Source organism: Ascaphus truei, chromosome 3 (genome assembly GCF_040206685.1).
Source record: "Ascaphus truei isolate aAscTru1 chromosome 3, aAscTru1.hap1, whole genome shotgun sequence".
Taxonomy (NCBI): domain Eukaryota; kingdom Metazoa; phylum Chordata; class Amphibia; order Anura; family Ascaphidae; genus Ascaphus; species Ascaphus truei.
In genome coordinates, this window is record NC_134485.1 from 382189172 (window position 1) to 382212070 (window position 22899).

Sequence of the window (22899 nt, forward strand, 5' to 3'; positions counted from 1 at the left end):
AGGATTTGCCTCAAGGATAATTTTACTAGATTTGCCCAGCTCAGAGTTGGTGATGAAGAGACCCTCATAGCATCATGTGGTCAGTGACCACAGAGGGCATACAGGATTCACCCCCCTGAGCATTTTACCATCAGCCTTGAGCTCAGGCCAGCTAGGAAGAGTAATAGTCCAAGTAGGAAGGGAAATCCTGGGCCAAAAGGAGGAGCTTGGAGTCAGCTGGCAAGAAGGAGAGGTGTTCTACAGAGGCGGGGTATTAGAGCCAGTGGTAGTATCTTGGAATGCATGTGTGGAATGTAAGGATGACATGGAAGGCCCAATACATGACCACGCTTTCGAGGAGCAGAATGATGTCAAGGTGGGCCTATTGCCCTTGTGGAGAGCAAGAGGGAGCTTGTCCAGAGGTCATGCTTGTGGAGGAATGGAGGGAGAAGTGATGGGCCTCTTCCAAGGTCACTCTATAAAGGACAACAGTGTCCAGGGAGTAAACAGGAACGCAGTGCATGTGGCAGGATGGGGCAGCATCAGTGAAACGAAGAGCAGGAAGAGGTGTTTCTTATGCAGAACACAGCAGGTCAGGGATTATAGCAGTTGCGATTATATCCCTGCAGACAGCGGAAGGCAGCTGCCATGAGGATAGGTCAGCCGTAAGATCTGGAGATACGGTCCAGTAAATTGGCCAGCCTGCATGGACAGGTGGTGAATATAATACATGTCAAGTACGAGTGATAAGCAGGATGAGAGTAAGGAGGAAGAAGAGGAAACGAAGAGGTATAGGTTAACTCCAAAAAGTTTTGAGAATTGGCTGCAAGTGTTTGCCATTCTGAGAACTGTTCAGAAAATCTTTTGAAACTTGAATGTAATATTGGGGGTTTAAAATTTGCAGAAATTGCAGTTCGGTCGTCAATGTGGAGGGATCATAAGGATATTGATCTCTGGTACATGGTAATTGTGACGGTAGGGGTAGCTGGCATCACAAAATAAAGGTAAAACCCACTTAGCTACCCCTAAAACCGTGTATCCTGGCTGAGTTGTGTGTTTTCTCAGACAAATGTATTTAATGTCTGGGGTGGGGAATGTGAAATAACATATATCAAGACATTGTCTGTAACACACTTTATTCCCTGTGTTAGCAATTCCCCCAGTTTAGTGTGCTAGCATTGTTCTGTAATGTAAAGTGATGTGTGTGTGTAATCACTGTAAATGTGATTTGGGTGTCAGCCCTGTAAATGTAAATGGTGCTTTATACCTGTAAAGTACCTCTGTGTTGTCCTTTCTATCGAAGCAGTCTCAGTAACTCACTTAGTTGAACTGTTCCATATAAAAGATAGGATCAGGACAAAGGTAGAGGACTGGCTAATAGAATCAGTTGCTGGGTCTGAGCCCCGCAGGCACTGTTTCTACTGAGTAATTAACTTAGCTTAAGCACGTGCATAGGATTGAAACAAAGGTGTCAAGACATTTGGTGAGTGGGCAAGATTGGACAATGAGGTCTGGGGATGGGCTCTGAGGAAGGAGAGCCTTTTGTTCCTTGCAGACTCTGGCTCCTACTCAGTGGGAGGTCTTGAGTGCCTTAGCACACCCCCTCCTCTGGCTTTGGTGGCACCAACTCAATCCGTGCTCTGGTGGGCCAGCAGCCCCTGTCCCATGTAAAGGATAGCCACGAGGGCTATATAAGGGGTGCTGCTGATCAGAGCACTAGATTATGTGAGAGACATTCTGGGAAGGAGTTTGGATCTTGACTATGACCAGCTGGAGATACATGTCAGAGTGGCTGCTGTGTGTTCAGCACTCTGATAACCTGGAGGAGAAGCGGACAGGGTAAACCAGGGTAAACCTATTTGAAGCGGGTCCCTGCACCTAGTCGAGGCTAGAGACTTCCCCCCAGGTCCCCAGTGTGGTGAATGTTTGTAATTTCTGTGTATGTTGTGTATTTGCTGGTTCTGCCAGAATAAACCCTGCTTATTCAATTACTTTGTCCTGTGCTTGGTAATAGTGATCCCAGAAGGTTTTCGGTGTTAAAAGTACTGGTCTCCCGTGACAGTAATGACTACCCAACTCAAAAATTAACGTCATTTCATGCAGGAGCCAGCAAGAGATATTTGTTGGCAGTTAATAAAAAAGTGGACAGGTTTGATTAAGTACATAGTGATTCAGTCCTAAACGACTTCAACGATTTTTTGTGCATTGGGCCTAATGGATCTGATGTGTGTGTTCGTTTAGTGGTTCGATCAAATGGAAGATGGCGTAGGACAAAACAGAAGACCCCAAAACATTGTTGAGTTTTTTTGGGTATCAAAATAGACTAGTGGAGATGGTATGCAGTTTATCGCAAGAGAAGTTGAGTGACCTAAAAAGGTTGGTGTGGCAGGCTGGGTAGCTAAGTAAATGACTGGGGTAAATTCATTCTTTGTTGGGCAAATTAATTTTTATTTGCAGCATTTTACCTATGGGTGTTCATGAGAAGGTTGGCAAAGGCGGAAATTGAATAAGTTAGTTTTAACATATATACATTCAAATTAACATTCGTGGAGCAGTTCCAATTATGGTGGCATTTTAATTTTGTTTTGAGTTGAGGAACTTGTTTATAGCAGGTGGTATTCTATTCTGATAATTTGAGTGTGGTCCAAGCCATGAATCAGCTATCAGCATCTTCACCTCTGGCTGTTAAAACGTCTTCAGAAATGTGCTGCTTGGAACTGAACATATGGTTCAAATCGATGCATGTTCTATGGTATTCTGAACATAATTGTGGATACTCAGTGGGAGCATTTCGAGGCATTTAAACTATTGGCATATGAAGTGGGGACCAGAATATACGGGATATTTATGGATACTGTGAGAAGGAATGTAGCAGAATTGGTAAGGTCTTCGCTGGCTGAAGCTATGTACATGGATGGCCTACGACAAGACCTGGGGTGAATGGCTGGGCTCAGCAAATACAGTAGGTGGGACCGAAAAAGATAAGGAGAAGTTGAATGTGCTGCTTTGGTTTGTGGTGCAAATGAAAGAGCACAATTTGTCAGGAAGATTGGATGATTGCAGGCTTAGCTTTTATCTTCAAATTGCCTGGTTGGAAGGACATTACAAAGGAGTTTTTGTAACAGTACATCAGGCTTTGAAAGATTTAAAAAGAAGAATGTGAAAGAGATCAGGGGACAGTAGATGACCATTGTTTTAAGAGCCTCTTGAGGAAAACAGTGAGGGTGTGCAGCTCAAATTTTCAGATTACGTTTTTTTCAGCTATTTAACACATTTTCATTGGGATGATGCGCATAGAAGAGATAGTCAACGGTAGTAAAAATTATTTTGTGGCCTGCAGAAGTAGGACATTGTTTTGGAGGATGATTGTGTTTGATATTTGAGGAGGTCTGTTACAGTTGTGATAGGGTCATTGACTCCGTGTATGTGAATAGGAGATGGCAGTATGCATGCTATCCAGTAAATGAGGGGTTAACTCAGCTTGTCAAGCAGACCACAGGTGATTTGAATAAAGCTCCTTTACCTGCTTTAAAAACAGGAAGAGGAAATGCCTCTGGGGCGGCAGTCTCTCTCTCTGAGGCATAGAGGGAAGACAGAGAAGTGTTAAGACAGACACAAGCTGCCCAAAGCGATCCTGTCCCAAGAGGGAAGAATAAAGCTCCCAGGTAAGGAGCCAACTGCGTTTGCTGTACTTTATTGGGCTGGAATAGGTTAGCTAGCCAGCCAGATAGTTAGCCTGCACTTTTGTTTAGCTAGTACCCCGACCGGGGTTAGGTTTTGGTTTCATTTCAATTTTAAAGGGACAGTGTACCCATTGTTTAGTTACCGTTTTTGGACAAATAAACCCAACAGCATTATTTCACCGGAAAAGACGTGTTGTCTCCTCACTTACCACGGCCATCCTGCCACACGTGGTGTCAGAAGTGGGATGGCGAACACCCTGTAAAAGGGGCGGAGCTACAGATTGAGTCTGGTGGAATCTGTCCACGCGGTAGCTGCCACTATGGAAGACGTTGTGAAGGCCTTAGTACACAGCACCGCTGTCCAGCAAGAAGCTAACAAACAGGGACAGGACAGCACGGCTGCACAACGCGAGACGAACCGGTTATTTGCAGCCCAGCTTGACATTGTTGCAGACACACAGAAGCAACTGATTGAGCAGCTGGCCCAGATTAAAATGGCCTTGTCAAGTACGGCCCCAGCGCGGCCCGTCCAGGCGAACGAGTACCTGCAGAAAATGACGCCACACAATGACGTCGAGGGATACCTCAGGTCCTTTGAGCGAATCGCTTCCCGGGAAAGGTGGGCCCGCTCCAAATGGGCTGGGATTATCGCACCCTTTTTACTGGGGGAAGCCCAAAAAGCGTATTGTGACCTTGACGAAGAAGCCGCAGCAGATTATGACTGTCTGAAAAGCGAAATCCTTGCAAGGATTGGTGTGACTCCCGCGGTTTGTGCGCAGAGGTTCCATAAGTGGAAATACCAGGAACAGAAGCCGCCCAGATCCCAGTTATGGGATTTGATTCACCTAGCGTCCAAGTGGCTAAAACCAGAGGAACATAGCCCGGCACGGATCCTTGAGATGGTGGTGTTGGACCGCTTCATTCGAGCGTTACCCCAGGACCTTCAACAGTGGGTGGGGCAGGGAGATCCCCTCTCTTGTGATGCCATGGTAGGCGCAGTGGAGCAGTTTCTGGCTACCCATGAACTGTCACGCCCCACTCGCACAAACTACAACCCACGTCCCAACACGAACAGTAGAGGCCAGCGTGGCGCCAGGACCCACGACCGTTCGCACGATTTGAGCGGGTGGAAGAAAACCAGGATAAGGACAGAAACTCTAAATTTCAGAAAGGTTTTCAAGAACGAACTGGGCCAATTGTTTGTTTTGAGTGTGGGGAGACGGGGCATATTAAGGCTCACTGCCCACAGTTGTCTGAGCCAATGGAGTGTGCATATGGTTCTGTGAAGTCTGAATTTTGTGGAGTGGTGGGTATGACCCGTGAGGGAAAACGTACCCACAACTTCCTCACCACGGTGATGTTAAATGGAAAACCAGTCTCCGCACTGGTAGACTCAGGGAGCAATATTAACTTGGTATCCGGGAAGTTGGTTAAGCCTCTCCGGTTACCCCAGGGTGAGAAGTTGCGGGTATTATGTGTGCATGGGTGTACGCTTCCGTACACCACGACTCTGATAAAAGTAAAAGTCGAGGGGCAAGTCATCGAAACTATGGAAGCAGTTGTGCCAAAATTACCCCATTCCCTAGTGTTAGGCTGTAATTTCCCTGGTTTTGACACCCTGATCAGAGGACAGCTCACCTTGAACAATCCTACTCCAGATAAGCTTTTTCCATTTACAGACCCCGAATTAGTCGCCGAGGTGTCTAAAACCCCTAAGTCAAAACGGGAACGTAGGAACGAGAAAAAAAGAGGTGCACCCCCACCCCAGTTAGCACTGGTCACTACCCCTAACGGAGGGAGACCAGAGGGAGAAGAGTTGTCCGAAACAGGGCCTGTTGATGATCAGGTGTCTGAGTTACCCGTGGAGGTAACCGACCAAACTCCAGATGAAGAAGGTTTTGGAAGTCTAGAACTGTCCCTAACTAACTTTGGTAGAGAACAGGCTAATGATCCCCAGTCGAAAAATGGGTTTAGCCAGGCGGTAGAAGTTAATGGGGTCCCGGTAGAAGGAACCACAAAGGAATCCTATCCATATTTCTACATTAAGAATGATTTGTTATACCATGTGAGCCAAGAGGAGGGCCAAGAAATAGAAAAATTGTTAGTACCCAGTTCATTAGTGAGGAAGGTCCTAGAGCTAGCACACTCATTTGTTGGGGGGTCATCTGGGCGTAGAGAAGACACAGCAAAGAATCCTAAAAAGGTTTTACTGGCCAGGGATATATAATGCAGTAAAGAGATTCTGTGCCTCTTGTTCCGAGTGTCAGTTGACAGCCCCCCGACCACGTTTGAGGGCCCCATTGATCCCTATGCCTATTATTGAGGTCCCATTTGAAAGGATTGCCATGGATATAGTGGGTCCCTTGGAGAAATCTGCCAAGGGTCATCAGTACATTCTGGTGATCCTAGACTATGCCACTCGATATCCAGAGGCACTACCTTTACGTAACACTTCCTCCAAAGCTATAGCTAAGGAATTGTTACAGGTGTTTTCCCGACTCGGGATACCGAAAGAAATTCTGACAGATCAGGGTACCCCGTTTACATCTAAACTTATGCGAGACTTATGTGTAGAGCTAAAAATACAGTCCCTAAGAACATCTGTGTACCATCCACAAACGGACGGACTGGTAGAACGATTCAATATGACGTTGAAGATGATGTTGAGAAAGGTAGTCGCTAGTGATGGGAAGAACTGGGACACCTTGTTGCCTTATCTCTTGTTTGCTATCCGAGAAGTACCACAGGCCTCTACGGGGTTTTCCCCATTTGAACTCCTGTATGGGAGATGCCCAAGAGGGATTCTGGATAGCCTCAAAGAAGAGTGGGAGCAACAAGCTGTGAGAGGGAAAAATGTCGTCCAATTTGTGGAAGATTTGAAAGACCGTATTGCGCATATTACTCACATAGTCAGACAGCATCTAGAAGAGGCACAGAGAGCCCAACGGAACCTTTACAACAGACAGGCTATGATTCGCAACTTCCGACCAGGGGACCGAGTAATGGTCCTTGTTCCCACGGCCGAAAGCAAGCTGTTATCACATTGGCAGGGGCCATATGAGGTTCTAGAACAGGTCGGCCCGGTGAATTATAAAATTCGACAGCCAGACCGGAGGAAGGTAGAGCAAATCTATCACATAAATCTATTAAAATCCTGGAAGGATAGAGAGGTATGCCTGTCGATAGTAGCTAACGAATCCAGGAAAGGGGAGGAACCACTTGTTCAAATATCGGCAGAACTTACGCCTGAACAACACAGAGAAGCTGTAGATTTGGTGAAAAGGAACAGAGATGTCTTTTCCAGCGTACCAGGGAAAACTAGGATGATTTCTCATGATATCATCACCAAGCCAGGGGTAGTCATTAAGATAAGACCTTATAGAATCCCAGAAGCTAGAAGAGGGGCTATTCAGTCGGAGGTAAAGAAAATGCTAGATCTAGGCATACAATTGGGTAATATGGTGCTCAAGTATGCAGTCCTATCATATGCAATTATAGAGTTAACCTCCTGGGACATGAATATAGTACCATTAGTGGAAGGGCTCCAGTTACCCTGAAGGCAGGGGTAGTTGCATGAAAACACCCACCCCTAACCTCATTGGGCTGGCCCCCAATAGTACTCACAATAATATTGTTGATCCCAGGGTTACTCACAGTCTGCGTGCTATCGCCAAAGGGTAGAATCCTGTACAGAGTAGTTGATGCAACGCACAGCAAGAAGGGGGTGACAGCAGGTCTGGCAAAAATCTTCTTTATTGTAGAATCATTAAAATGTGGAAGGCTGCAACCTTCTACGCGTTTCGTGCAGTGAGAATTGCACTTTATCAAGAAGTTTGTTCAAGAAGTTTATCAAGAAGGTTGCAGCCTTCCACATTTTAATGATTCTACAATAAAGAAGATTTTTGCCAGACCTGCTGTCACCCCCTTCTTGCTGTGCGTTGCATCAACTACTCTGTACTAGATCTAGGCATAATTGAGGAGTCCCATAGTCAATGGTCCAGCCCTATTGTCTTGGTACCTAAGCCAGATGGGACAATACGGTTCTGTAACGACTTTAGAAAGGTAAATGAAGTCTCGAAGTTTGATGCCTATCCTATGCCACGGGTAGACGAGTTAATTGAGAAGTTGGCGAGGGCTCGTTTTCTAACCACTTTAGATCTTACAAAGGGTTATTGGCAAATCCCCTTAACAAGGTCAGCAAAAGAGAAAACGGCCTTCTCCACACCTGATGGTCTATTTCAGTATACTGTTTTACCCTTTGGTCTTCATGGGGCACCTGCAACCGTCTAAAGGTTGATGAATAAATTGCTACACCCACACTCGAACTACGCCTCAGCGTACTTAGACGATGTGGTAATTCATAGTCCAGATTGGGACTCACATCTAGGAAAGGTTGAAGCAGTGTTAAGAACCTTTCGGGAGGCGGGTCTTACAGCCAATCCAGCTAAATGTTCAGTCGGCCTAGCAGAGGCAAAATATCTTGGCTATGTTGTGGGAAGGGGGACAGTAAAACCCCAGCTCAATAAAGTTGAAGCCATTGAGAGTTGGCCCCGTCCCCTAAAAAAGAAACAGGTTAGGACGTTTCTGGGCATTGTAGGTTACTACAAGCGATTTATACCCCATTTTACAACCCGGGCTGCACAGCTTTCAGATCTAGTAAAGGCAAAGGCACCGGATGTTGTAAAATGGAACAGTAATGCGGAGACCGCATTTGTAGACCTACGCACAACGCTCTGTAGTCACCCAGTCTTGGTAGCCCCAGACTTTAAAAAGGAGTTTTTTTTACAAACGGACGCCTCCGAAGTCGGTCTCGGAGCTGTACTGTCCCAGTTTGTAGGAGAAGAGGAACACCCGGTCCTCTATTTAAGTCGCAAATTGTGTCCCCGCGAACAAAGATATGCCACAGTAGAAAAAGAGTGTTTGGCCGTAAAGTGGGCAACAGACACATTGAAATATTACCTTTTAGGCAGATCTTTTACACTCGTAACAGATCATGCACCACTACAGTGGATGCACAGAAATAAAGAAAAGAACTCGAGAGTTACCCGTTGGTTCCTGTCGTTGCAACCTTTTAACTTTACGATCCAACATCGGCCAGGCATACTGCACGGTAATGCTGATGCACTCTCTAGGGTGCACAGTCTCGGTGCACGGGCCGCTCCACTCGGTAACGTTACGCTGGGAAGGGGGATATGTGATAGGGTCATTGACTCCGTGTATGTGAATAGGAGATGGCAGTATGCATGCTATCCAGTAAATGAGGGGTTAACTCAGCTTGTCAAGCAGACCACAGGTGATTTGAATAAAGCTCCTTTACCTGCTTTAAAAACAGGAAGAGGAAATGCCTCTGGGGCGGCAGTCTCTCTCTCTGAGGCATAGAGGGAAGACAGAGAAGTGTTAAGACAGACACAAGCTGCCCAAAGCGATCCTGTCCCAAGAGGGAAGAATAAAGCTCCCAGGTAAGGAGCCAACTGCGTTTGCTGTACTTTATTGGGCTGGAATAGGTTAGCTAGCCAGCCAGATAGTTAGCCTGCACTTTTGTTTAGCTAGTACCCCGACCGGGGTTAGGTTTTGGTTTCATTTCAATTTTAAAGGGACAGTGTACCCATTGTTTAGTTACCATTTTTGGACAAATAAACCCAACAGCATTATTTCACCGGAAAAGACGTGTTGTCTCCTCACTTACCATGGCCATCCTGCCACACAGTACATTTGGAAAGGGACTTGGGTATCCTTATTTGAAATTGGGGATTCAGAATTGTGTACAGATTTGCTTTTGAGGCGGTATTTGTTGGTTTGTTCAAGGGTCTTTGTTTTTTCATATCAACGAGGAGCATTTAACAATGTTGTCGTTTTTGAGGATGATGCGTAGGTCTCTGGGAAGTGTTGGTCTGCGCTCTCAGGACTGGAACTCTCTCTCCAGATTGGGGAGGCCATGAAATCCACAAGATTGTGATTAGGGACAGAAACAATGAAAAAAAATTGGCAGGTGGGAGTCAATTACAGTAAGTCTTAAATTTGAGCGCAAAATTATTTGGGGGTAATTAGTCTGTCAGTGAGGCTGGGGCAAGTGTCCTTTATGTTAATTTTTTAGGTTCGTCAACTCGCCTGCTTTGTATAACTGGAAACTCTTACTGTATTTACTTGGCCAGCAGCTGTTAGTGTTAACATACATTAGCTGTTTTTGTAGGAACCAAGTTGAGGTTAAATGGTTTAAGTTGAGAAGTATGCCGATGGTAGGATTGTTATCAGAACTTACTCAGTACAGTAGGTTGGTTAAAGTTCTGGGTATTTTTGTAAGCAATGTGGTCGTTAATGACGGGTCAAATCTCAATGTTTGAATTGATTGGAGTGGTAAGGGATTTAATTTGGAGTTTGGTTTACTTTCCTAAAGTGACTGGTCTAAGATGGCACCAAGGCAGGTATGGAGACATGCCAAGAGCTTGGTGGCAATAGCAAATTGTGAGATACAAATTAATAAGTTGATTTCATGTTATAACAATTTTTTTTTAGCTGTTTTCAATCAGACAAGAAATTGAAAGGAGATTCAGCCAATGTATCTAAAGAAGATGGAGTCCATCTGAATGATACATTGGACATGGACATTTTGAATGCAGGTTTGCATTCTCCGCTGCTACTACCAAGTAGTAGGTTTCGTGGTTTCATAGAATTAATTTTTTGTGGAGCATGTTGTACTCTATAGGCAAGGTCCCAGCAAGGTGAAGTCAGTCAATATTGGTGCAATAGGGATTTGATCACCAAGTCAGTGTATGGTTATGGTTGGTTACTGGCATGTCTTGAAACAGTTATTGTAACGTAAGTTTTAACGTTGGCAGGTACCATCGTATTATGTTATCTGTTGTATGGTAGCCACTTGTTAGCACATCCACATATCTCGGACAGGTGCGCAACCCTGCTTTTCACCATTATCTCCTAGCATACAATGCTTCCACTGCAGCCAGGGATTCTGGGAAATTACATGCAAATGAGCACTCACATTGTGTTACCTTTTGCTTCATGTCTATTTTAAACACGGATCCCTATAAGCATATGCCTGCCGTATTACACAGATTTTCAGCACAGCTTGGGTTAAAGAAGTGCGTAGCCATAAAAACCTACTCACAGACATCTGTTAATGTTTTAACTAATGCTTAATAAATGTTGTGTTATCAAGGAAGAAGCAGCACTAGCATGGACTTGTAGAATAGTTGAAAATTAGTTTATTTACAGGATCAACATTTTCGGTCCTTCACATGAACCTTTTTCAATAAATGTTGTGGCCTTTTCATCCACTAATTGTGTAGTAGCGGAATCAACAATGCACCATTCACGGTCGGTGCTCCGTTAATAAAATTACAATATAAACTATTTGGTTATGAGAGTAAAATTTCTGATTACCCATCAGATTTTGGAGGGAACGATAAAACAGATAATTTTTTATCAATGTACAGTTCAACCCCGTTATAACACGAATCCGCTTATAACGCGATGCAAACGTGGCTCCCAATTTTCGTATTTATGAATAGTTTACAACGCGAATATTGGTATCTTAAATACTTTATTGTACAAAGCATACAATTGTACATTATTTCTAACGCGATCCGCTTATAGCGCGATGTGATTCTTTGGACCCCAAGCACAGCGTTATAAGGGGGTTGAGCTGTACCTGCTTACAGGAAACAAACCATGGCAGACAACACAACAGATACTGGAATGCAGAGAGTAAGAACAATTAAGACATTTAGGTTACATACCCAATCGCTTTGTCAAACTTTTTCTTCTCCCATTCTGCTTTGCTGAATTTGCTGAAACAATAAATATTGATGTTATATTCTTTTCTTCAGTTTGAACTGGGCAAAATTATAAAAGCCCAAAGGACACATATAATAATATATTTCCCATAAGTTACTATGTAAGTTATAAACATCCAAATGCATTTCATTGGCGTTCTGTGGGATATGTTTGCATTGCTAGAACAAACACACATCCAACCAGCCAAACAATTAGCTCGTTCAGTGGATTTGTAAAATTATTGCTTTCTGTATTTTGACACCAAATTCTTTACCAGTTAAATTGAACAATACGTTGATAAACTCTTGATTATTCATTAACAAGAAGTGACTGTTATCTTTTATTACGCTAACAAAGGAATTGTTGGTGTTAATGAATTTATATGATCCAGTGGGTGCCTTCTTCAGATATGATCTTGCTGATATTAAATGAATGGATGGGGATGAACTGAGCTCACACTCTTCCCTTACTTATGTACAACAGCATCATGTATGCGTTATAACCTAAAGTTAAAAAAATGTAACCTATATGTGATAACTGCACACACACACACAAACACACACACACACACACACACACACACACACACACACACACACACACACACACACAAACAAACACACACAAAAAAATGAAACAGAAATAAAATATTAAAGGTGCAATCCCACATATTCGGCCAGTTGAATTTCTTAGGGGCCTCTGAATAAGGAAGTGGTGTCTGCCAATCAAGTATTTTTCTTAAACGAGTTCCATTCTTTCCTTTTCAGCGAACCAATAAAGTTAGGGGTTGGTGGGGAGGAGTAATGCTGGCTGCACAAGCACTCGCGGAACACAGTGACATCACACAGAAGGAAGATGCCCAGGCAAATCAAACCCCTCCCATGGCTAACATTAAACAAAATATATATGACTTATAGGAGTCAGAGCTGGGTAAAAATGGTATCAATTACTCAGATGATACCCATTTAACATTAGAATGTGTTCACTTTGGTCCTAGGAGGTTCTGCCCGTTTAACATATTCAATTGCAAATGTGAGATAGCTGCAAATATTATACAGTATCTGCAAGTAATTACTTGCATTGCAGACACATTGTGAATGTAATCAGCATTTGCCTTTCTAGTTACATTTCCACATTGAGTAAACTCCGTAGCTCGGGTCAATGCTGTAGTTTTGTAGGATAAATCAGAGATCACACTGAAAGATGCTTGACACATGGCCTGCCAAATCTTGTGTCCTATCAGCATGGCCGGCTGGGAATATTGCGTGGCTCGGTGCAAGACATGTGGTGTGGGGCCTCTTACCTTCTCCTTTCGCCATCTCTTCCTGCAGGGTCACCCATCATGGCGCCGCGACGTCAAATGGCGGCACAATGACAACGGGAGCTCATGACGTAATGCGCCATCACGTTGTCATGGAGCATCCCATTGTCATAGCAACGCCACCTGACGTCACGACGTCACGTAACGTTCTGTTGTCACGACGACCCAACACCATTTGACGTCGCCTGGCGTCATGATGAGGGACCCTGCAGGAAGAGATGGCGAAGGAGAAGTTACAAAGGCCCTGCGCTCTCCCCCGGCAATCAGTTTAATTGTTGTGGGGAAGAGCGCGGGGCCTCTGTAACTGCGGGGCTCAGTGCGGTGGCACCGATAGCACCGCCATCACGCCGGCCCCGGCTATCAGATCCAGCAAATGATTTTGTGACTTTTTTCTGAGCTCAGCTTCTTCCGGTTAAGGTTAAACTCTTGACAATCAACACACGAAACTTGGCAAAGAGACTCGGAACTCCCATGCTACACACAGGTATTGTTATCACTCAAAGTAAGGAATCTAGGATCCGATTCTGAATCCGTGAAAATAAAACCCGGAACTTTTCTTGGACTACCGTATCTTGGTATATTCATAGCTGATTGCAAGTCTGTAGAGCTTGAAATCAGTCTGCAATGCAGAAGGGTTTCTTACAGGAATTAAAAGCTTGCAATAGCCTTGAAATGCTGTCACAGGAGGCTGACACACAACTAATTATGGTGTATCTTTCAGTTAATGCAGCTTCACCCTGTACTCCCGCAATGAAGCATTCCCTTTTTTTTTTATTTAACCTAATTATTTGGAAGTCTAATCTAAGTCCCAGTGCTAAAAGGGGGCTGTGTCCATGGCAGAGAGGGGGAGAGAAATCCCTTCCAGCGATATTCCCGTCTCTGATCAGCACGCTGGCCAACATGCAATCAGTAGCAATTTTGATTTTCCTTAGGATCAAGAAACCAGAATGAAATAGTGCAGGAACAAGAGAGCTGAGGCAGTAACAAAAAATCATCAGTTTTGCACTGGTTAAGGCAAAAAAATAAAATAATAATAATAACACAAATCATGATTGCTGTTTTTACAAAGAGACATGGTAGTCTGTCTTAACTATTGTAGCCATGTTGTATGTTTCTGATATTCTTCTTAAAATCAATATCCTATAGCTCAGGGGTGCACAAACTGGGAACGCAGCAGTTATAGAGGTCCCGAAATGAAATGAGAATAAGGGAAATGTGAGAAGGGGCGACTCAGTAGGTAAAGACTGTAAACAATAACACTGAGTTTGAATCGGGAAAACCTGGTTCAATTCCCGGTGTCGGCTCCTTGAGACCTTCGGCAAGTCACCTTATCTCACTGCGCCTCAGGCACCAAAAACATACGTCGTAAGCTCTTCGGGGCAGGGGCTGTGTATGTAAAAATGTCTATGTGCTACATTGTAATTATGATGCACTTTAGTCCCATTGAGAGAAAAGCACTATATGAAATAAAGTTATTATTCTCTCTGAGTGGGTGAAATGACACAGAAATACACAACATGGCTATAAAGGGCAGCATTTTAATTTTAAGAATAAGGTACAGTTTTTACGTTCTAAACAGCAGGATACCACAATTATTTTATTGACTAATGGTTCTACTTTCTAGTTGTAGCCATGTCCCCCTCTAACCTCCTGGCTGCGGTAGGGGGACGGCTATCGGGAAACCTCGTGGGGCTGCAGGTGGAGTGGTTGCAGCGGCGATCGGGACTCCCTCTGGTTTCCGGTGCGCTGGTTTGTTGTGGGAGGCAGCAGAGAGGCGACCGGATCACCAGGAGCTCTGGGGTGGACGCCGATGAGGGCGACGTCATGTTAGATTTGCTGCGCATGCGCAGAAGCCCTCGCGCATGCGCAGAAGCCATTGCGCAGAGACAGTTGGAGGAGCGGCGGCCATGACAGAAAATTGAGCATGCACATTGGATAGCGCAAGCAGCGGCCATCTTCTGTATTTGCTCCACAGGGGACTACAAGCCCCATAGTGCTTAGGGGCAGTTAGGTCACACGGCAAGGCTTAACCAATAGGGTTAGAGGAGTGATTGGATGAGATTTGCTACATTTTGGCGCGTCTGCACCACGCTAGACAGTTGGAGCCAGGATTGAGAAGGGGAAGGTAGGGTCTGAGTGTCTGTGGCACTCAGACTAGGCAAGAGTAACTCCTTAGGTCCCAGATAGGCCCCACTCAAGTGAGCTTGTGGTTGCTTCAGGGAAGGCCCTAGATAGGGACGCTTCTCCATTTACTGAGTAGTGTCAGGGACAGAGGTAGACGCAGCGTGGTGATTGCGGCCCTGTGGTCTGGGATCAGACGATCTACGTACAGAGACTCTTAAAGGCGGGAGCCTCCTACCGGAGACCACCCAATGCAGAGACGGATGCCATCGTGGACGGTGATGTCGCTGGATCAGTGGATCCCCATTGCTAAGTCGGCTGCACCGAGTAATGGAGTACTCGGCAGGTACCTCACAAAGTGCACCAACAACTCACAGGGTAGCACTACTCCCTACACTCCTGGGTGGGCCCGGACATTGGGGAAAGGGACATCAGGGTATTGGTACCTAGCACCTAATGTACTTTGGGGACACTCATTGGTGGTACAGAGTTGGTGTTGTTATACTGTGTGGTACAGGGTACTGTTTATGGTTCACAGTAAAGGTTGTTATTATATATACAGACTTGTGTGTGTATTACTGGTATTGTTCCTGAGAGGGGCTTATCCTGCTGCGTCAGGATCCCTTTCAGGTGGAGGCGCTGCACCGAGGTGGACATCTGATCACCCCAGGCTCCCAGTGGCGGAGGCTCTGGCCTTCTGTGAGCCAACAGGTAACGGCAGTACCAGTAGACTCTTTAGAAAGGGGAAAGAGGGCTACATAGTTATATAAATATTGTTTTATTTTGCCTTTCTTATGGTCTAAATATTTATAAAAAATAGTAAAAGCAGCGATTTCCCCAATGTTTACATCCAGTGCGGCACCACAACTTTTTTTAATGCCTCTTCAGCCACTGCTCTAGTATGATGCAACAGGGGTGGAAAAAAATATATAACACTTAGGAGCCAGCAAGAATTTTTAGTAGCCAGAAGTTTGTTGAGTGGAGAGTGGGTGTTTGGAGGAGGCATGTTGAGCAGGAGAGGAGGTGAAGTGTTTAAGAGATTTGTTGAGCTTGGAAGAGTTGGGGGTGGGGGGAGATTTGTTGATCGAGGATGGTAGAAGATTTAGAGGGTTTGTTGAGCAGGGGGGAGGAAGACACACAGTGACAGACAAGCACATGCACACACACACAGTGACAGAGACACAGAAGGGGTTTAGATGTAGTCCCAGGGTGGGGCAGGAGTTAAAATGTAGTCCCAGAATAGGGTAGGGGTTAAGATGTAGAACCAGGGTGGGATAGGGGTTAAAATGTACTCCCATCATGGGATAGGGTTTAAGATGTAGACACAGGCTGGGGAAGGGATTGAGGTTCATGTCAAGGGACAGAAGATCAGTATGCTTGTTGCAGCTGTGGCACGCTGTCTTCCACGGAGCTGCCAGGCGCTACGTCCTCCCTCCCTCCCTGTCGTTCTGAAGCAGAGAGAAGCGCGGTGGGAGAAGGGGAATGAGAGGAGAGAACCATCTAACAATTCCGTGAGAGATGCACAACCTCCTCCCCCCAACTACCACAGTGCAGTCAGCATATACAGCAGAGCTTTGGGTGCCAGGCGTAACATTTTAGGCTCCCGTTGATTTTTATCTAACAATTGTGCAAAAAGTGCAATTTACAGCAGATAATATGGGATAAGTAAGGTAGACTGACATTGTTGGGTACAGGTAGGAATTTTACCAGACTGAGGGAACAATGCAGCAGCAATTCCAAATATGCTGAGATCACAGCCGAGTTCTGACGCCAACTTTACAGTCATAATGTTGACTGTTTTAGGCAAAGTCAATGTTATTTGTACAGAAATGTCTTTAGAACTGGCAAAGTGGGACTGCACCCTTGGTTATATTAAAACAACAAAAGAATTGTAAAGTAAAATAATAAAATATACCTGAAATCTTCCTTACTGATTTCCCTTGTAATGTGAAACATAAAAGCAACAAGAAAAGAAAAAGAAAACAACTGAAATGGTTTGTGAAAAACGGGTGTGCTACAGATGCATCTACCACCTCTGTTAAACAACAATGTCATATTCAAAGCACTTTATATAAACCACAAGACACAAACAGACCAGGTTAGCCCCAAGTAACCTCTTGGATTTTTTGTAGTATATATTTTCTTGATCAGAGGGTCCTGCAGAGCTCAACTGTGATGCTGCTGGGGTCCCTTGGTTTCCGGAAAATTACACTTTCTCCGGGACAAGAACACTTGTCCGGGAGTACAATATGGCTGCTGGTGATAGCCTTGGCTCTAGTGGTTAGTGCAAAGCCATCTCATGATTGGTCTCACCGGACATATTTTTTCGTCAGAAACGGGTAGAAATGTAAATGTTGCTGGGAACATCTGTTGAACTCTGCAGACCCCCTTAAATCTATTACAGGAAAAATCTAAATTAAGATCTGTAGGTATTGCTGCTTTTAAATGACCCATAGTATTTGAGATGCTAAGAGATACACAAGTAAGTACCTGCATTTTGGTTGAAGGGAATCAAAAAGTATTTGAAGAGCAGAAGTTGTATCTCGTTCTGCAAAGTATCTAAAAATAAAAATCAGAAAAACATATGGTAAATAATCTGCCATCATAATTTATACTACCCATACTGCCCACCAATGCGGCAGCATCTTCTCATATCTTCACAGATACTTACACCAAATTGTATAGTCCTAGAAGACCCATTCCTCTAAAATCTGTTTTTGGGTCATCACCTTGGAAACCAATTTCACACCACTGCTTAGAAATCCGAGTTTCCAATGGAACACCAGGTTTCAGCATTTTCCAGAGCTGTAAATTAGAAATGCATGTTTTTACAGGATGTGCTGACATTTGTTAATATAGAAAATACACACTAAGGAGAACATATATAGTATTCTTCAAATAGGTACTGAAAGAAAGCTCTCATTCAAACTATATAATTACTATATAAAAAAAAATCTATATAATGTCCAACAACAACACTTCCGGTCGATGGAAGTCTCGCTAACTGCCTCAAAGTCACGCTCTACGCCTTCCTCAGGAGAGAGAGAGAGCATCAGAGGCATTCCCGGCGTCCATCACGTATGCAGTGGTGACGCAGTGACACGTCAACCGGAAGTGACGGAGAGGACGCAGGCAGATGCGGAAGACAGTGGGGCCTATGCAAGAAACTGCGAGAATGGCCATTCGCCAGTTTTATTAATAATTAAGTATTAATAATTATTATTACTAATTGGGTATTAATAATTATTAGGTATTAGTAATACTTATTATTTAGTAAAAATTATTAATTGTTAATGATAATTAATAATCATACTTATTAATCATAATATAATTAATAATAATAGTATTATTTATTAATAATTATTAATAAATAATTATTAATATAGAATTATTATTAATACTTAATACATAATTATTAATACATAATTATTACTTAATAAAGAATAATAAAGAATAATAATAATTATATATTATTTTTAAATTATACAATTTAATTAAAATAATAATTTATTAAAAAAATTAATTATATTATACCATATCATATCATACAGGAATTGCACCCAGGACCCTTTCATATGTTGGTTAAGAGTTCTACCACTACACCACAGAAGCTGTGTGATGTCATAGACATCTAGAAATAGACTTAAGATTTAACAGTGACATGTACCCTGTGGCAATGTGTTGTAGAGGATAAATATATTTAGGTTATATCTTGTCACACCAAGCCTATGGTGTAGAGGTAAGAAGCAAGGCATTGGTATCAGAAGATCCCGAGTTCAATCCCTGCATATGTTTTGTACAAAATGTATTAATGTTTAATTGTGTCTGTGTCTGGTAGTCAATAAAGCATTGAATTGAATGTTTGAAAAAAAATGGCACACGACGGCAAGAGAGCAGAGAGATATGAGCACGTGGACAGCAGGAAGAGGAGAGCACTGGTAAGGCGGCAAAATGGAGGAGAATTAAATCTGTAATGAGGAGGCTCGAGAGCTGATGCCGGTGAAATTTTAACGCGGTCTTGGGGTAGTGGACCCCAAGGACCGCGTTATAACGGGGTTCAGCTGTATATATATTTATATATATATATATTGTGGTTAGCGGGGATGGGTGCAGTGTGTAATCGCCCCAACGGTGGGTGTTTATGGCTTGCGGGTGGGTAGCTGGAGGGCTTAACCCCTTCATGACCGTAGAGATATTTACCGCTATGGTAATGAAGGGGTTAAGTTGACCCGCAACCCCCCCCCGGAAGCCATAAACACCCCCCAAATTCCAAATACCCCCTTAATCCACTGCCGCTCCCCACACAAAGTATGGTAATGGATGGTTAACCCCTTCATTGCCTTAGCGGTTGGCCGCTAAGGTAATGATTTGGGCTGTTATGCATTATTCCTGCTTCGGATGCATGGGGGAGGGGGCTTCGGTGCTGGTATTACTGGGTATCAGCTCTGGAGCCCCCCGGCATCAATCCGAGGCAGGAAAAGGGCCTGATTTTTTTTCTATCTCCTGTATCGCCGCTCAGCAGCAGCTTTTTGCCAACTTTTGTTGGCGGAGTGATTTGGAGAAAATGTCTCCATTCTAGAGCGCCAATCAGCGCCGAGATGCTGATCGGGGCTACTAGAATATAGCGGGTTTTAAAACTGGCGAGATATTGCTTCTCGCCACCCCCGCGGCGATTTTTTTTTCCCGCAAAAACAAAACGGCGGATTTTCCTCATCTTGCCAGTTTTTTGGCATTTACTGAATTGCTGTAGGCATATTTGCCAGTTTCTGCATAGGCCCCAGTGTCGGCACGTGAGACGGAGCTACGGAGCGGTGAGATCGCTACTCACCTGTACCCCTTGCATACCACTTTCGTGCCTGTTATTCATCTCTTTAATGTACTGTAAGCCTCCATTTGTGAGTTTGTTTTACTGGGATAAATTGTATTTGACCTGCACCATGGTCTGCCCTCTCTTTTTTTCGAGATTGCTGAGACTTTCTACCCCCATCTACAAGTGCCACGTTAAGCACTTGTTTGACACCTCACCCATCTTGGTTACACCATTCCTGGATATCCAGAGATACCACCAGCACTGACTGGTACACTGCTCTTCTGATTCCACGTTATTGTGAGTAGGAATTTGGTAGCCTTTCACATTATCACCACTAGTTTGGTGCATATTGCACTATATTTTTATTTCTTTTTTTCACATGACTTCTTCGCTGCCCTGAGATTTGAAGCTTCGTTATCTACAGTACTTAGACTTTGGAAACAGTCTACCTCCAAGGGTTGAGAGAAGTTGCATTTTGTATTACTCATATATCACTTAATTGGAATTAATTAATTTTTTCATTGCTTATTAATTCTATCACTTTGTATTAATTATCACTGTGTTTTTCTTCACTGAGCACTTTTTGGGTATAGATAGAGCGCCATCCAGTGTCTTTTATATACTGCCTCTAAAGGATAGTTAGCATGGTGATGTTACAAGGTGTGCATTAGTATGGGTAGAAGCTGAAACCTGCAGAGCACTGAACTACATTATAAAAAGGGGAGACCACCAAGGCATAAAAAACAAGGTAAACGCACTTACTGTTGTTGCTAACCATAATAATAAAGCAGCCCCATCATCCTTAGGTCCCAAAGTGTAATGCAATTATATTTGCTATTCAATTGTTACACAGATTTGAAAGTTAAATCAAGAAGCTAATCTATGCAACTCTGCAACAATTCAAATATCAAGAGAAAATTTTAGAAGGAGGCGACATGGTCACACAAAATAGTGACGATATTTAAAAGTGAAAGGAAAAGTAACCTGGCCTCGACTAATTGTAACACATCTCGGTTAAGTACAGAGAGTTAATAATATATTACTGCAATTCAGTCTTCACCCACCAATCCACTAAAGAAACCCCCTGACCTTTAAAAGCATCTCTTCATGTTGGGAGTTCTCGGAATCATATGGCTCCCGACGTAGCCTTTCGATCTCCGCAGTCAGATTCCGATACCCCACAATCTGCAGAAGGCAGGCTTGGAGGGACACTCCAAGTCTAAACACACAAAGAAAAATGACAATGATCAGTAATAGCCATGGTAAGTAAAAACTGAAGTTCTTGCTAGTGGCAAAAAGTAGAAATTCCACCTTTTGTAATAGTACTTTCTATAAATGAGAAGGTAGGTTCTGTAGTAGTAATAAACCCCGAAGAACAGGGCATTACTGGCCAATAACGCCCTGGCTGGAAGAGTTGAAGGCCTGAGGCAAGGCTGAGGGACTTTAACCCAGCCTGGGCATTATTGGCCAGTAAAACCCTGTTCTTCGGGATTATTACTATTATAGGCAAAATGTACACTTGTTTCTTAAATAATATAGACACTTTTGTATAGTTATATTGATTTTTATAAACATATTCTACATTTTCTTGAACTTGTTTTTCTTTTTTTAAACTCTTCTACATTTTATTTTGTGCGTTTACTGTACAAGTTGATTAAAATAAAATTGTAAATACACTACAGCCCCCCTCTCTCCACATACAGACTAGAGCCCCCCTCTCTACACACACACACACACACACACACACACACACACACACACACACACACACACACACACACACACACACACACACACACACACACACACACACTACAGCACCCTCTCTCCACACACACACACACACACTACAGCACCCTCTCTCCACACATACACAATACAGCCAACACACACACTCCTGGTCACCCCCCTCCCTGCTCTATACCAGGGTTGCGCAAACTGGGGGGCACGCAATTTTGTTGAGGGGGTGCGGGCGGTTGCAGAGGCCCTGCACTCTTCCCCAAGGCATTAAAATTAAATGCCGGGGGATCACGTGAGGCCTCTGGAACCTAAACTTACCTTGCTTCAGCCGGTGTCTGGAAGCATCTCCATGGCAACGATGCGTCAGGTCATGTGGCGTGACGTCACACGCTCGTTGTCATAGCAACGCGTTGTCGCCCATAGCGAAGGGGGGGGGGCGTGAGCACCGGAGGACAAGAGGCAGGGGGTGCAGGGACAAAAGTTTGCACACCCCTGCTCTTTCCTTGCTCTATACTCACATACCGTAACTTTAACTTTCTTCAGTGTGTCTCCTGTGCGGAGCTCTCTGCATTTGCAGGCAGAGAGGGGGAGGAAGCAATCTAACTGGTGCCTGATATCCTATCCCCTCCCCTGTCAGAGCTGCTCTTACTCACTGCATGACACGTGAAAGCTGGTTGGCTAGAAATTAAAACTTGGCAAGGTGCTAAAAATTCCGTCCCATTACCTGGAATTAATAATACCTGGAATTGTAACCAATCAGAGAGCAGTGATTTCAATAATAACCAGAATTTCTAACAGTTTAGCATACAATTAAGTAATAATCCCTGAAGAGCAGGGCATTACTGGCCAATAATGCCCTGGCTGGAAGAGTTGAAGGCCCGAGGCGAAACCATTTTCTGTTTCATCTTTGCCTCTATTACATAACAGAATAGCCTTTTAAGAATCCTCTTAATTTTCACACGAGGCTCCCAGCATTCACCCTCTCATAGTAGCTCACATCTTCTCTATATCCATTGTAACTAGATACCATCTATCCCCAACACTGTATATATACGTTATATTTGTGCATTTCTGCCACATGAAGAAGCCTGTGTGTGGTTCATATTCTTGGAATTTATTAAGTATCTCTTGGTCCAATAAAAGGTATCATACTGCCTACTCCTTCTCCGTCCTTTTCTACTTTATTACATTGGACAAAAAGGAATAATGGAGGGGAAAATTGGGGGAGGGGGGACAAGTAAGGAATTCCACTGCGGCAACAGTCACTAAGGAAACTGGGTGCTGGGTCTAATAATTTATACACACTAAACCTTGTAAGGGAACAAGGAAAAAAGAAGAGGCCCCTATTGTAGCACTAGTATTTTGAAATTATGATATAACTAAAATCAAACTTTAATAAGTAAAATATATAAAATAGTGTTGGGCAAACTAACAATAACAAACACAACAAATGA

The 22899-nt window shown here is 43.7% G+C and overlaps 1 protein-coding gene across 3 annotated transcripts in view; it reads right to left on the reverse strand.

Annotated features, from left to right (window-relative positions):
• The window catches only part of ELMOD1 (ELMO domain containing 1), a 111651-nt gene that overhangs the window by 8701 nt on the left and 80051 nt on the right, over window positions 1–22899 (reverse strand). For 2 of the 3 annotated variants that reach the window (XM_075592369.1, XM_075592370.1), the window contains 5 exons: window positions 20795–20924; window positions 17567–17700; window positions 17386–17454; window positions 16811–16834; window positions 11417–11467 (listed from right to left, as the gene is read on the reverse strand). In XM_075592369.1, the coding sequence (XP_075448484.1) occupies window positions 11417–11467; window positions 16811–16834; window positions 17386–17454; window positions 17567–17700; window positions 20795–20924 (408 nt within the window). The remainder of the gene's footprint in view (window positions 1–11416; window positions 11468–16810; window positions 16835–17385; window positions 17455–17566; window positions 17701–20794; window positions 20925–22899) is intronic. The other variant, XM_075592371.1, reaches the window with a different exon arrangement.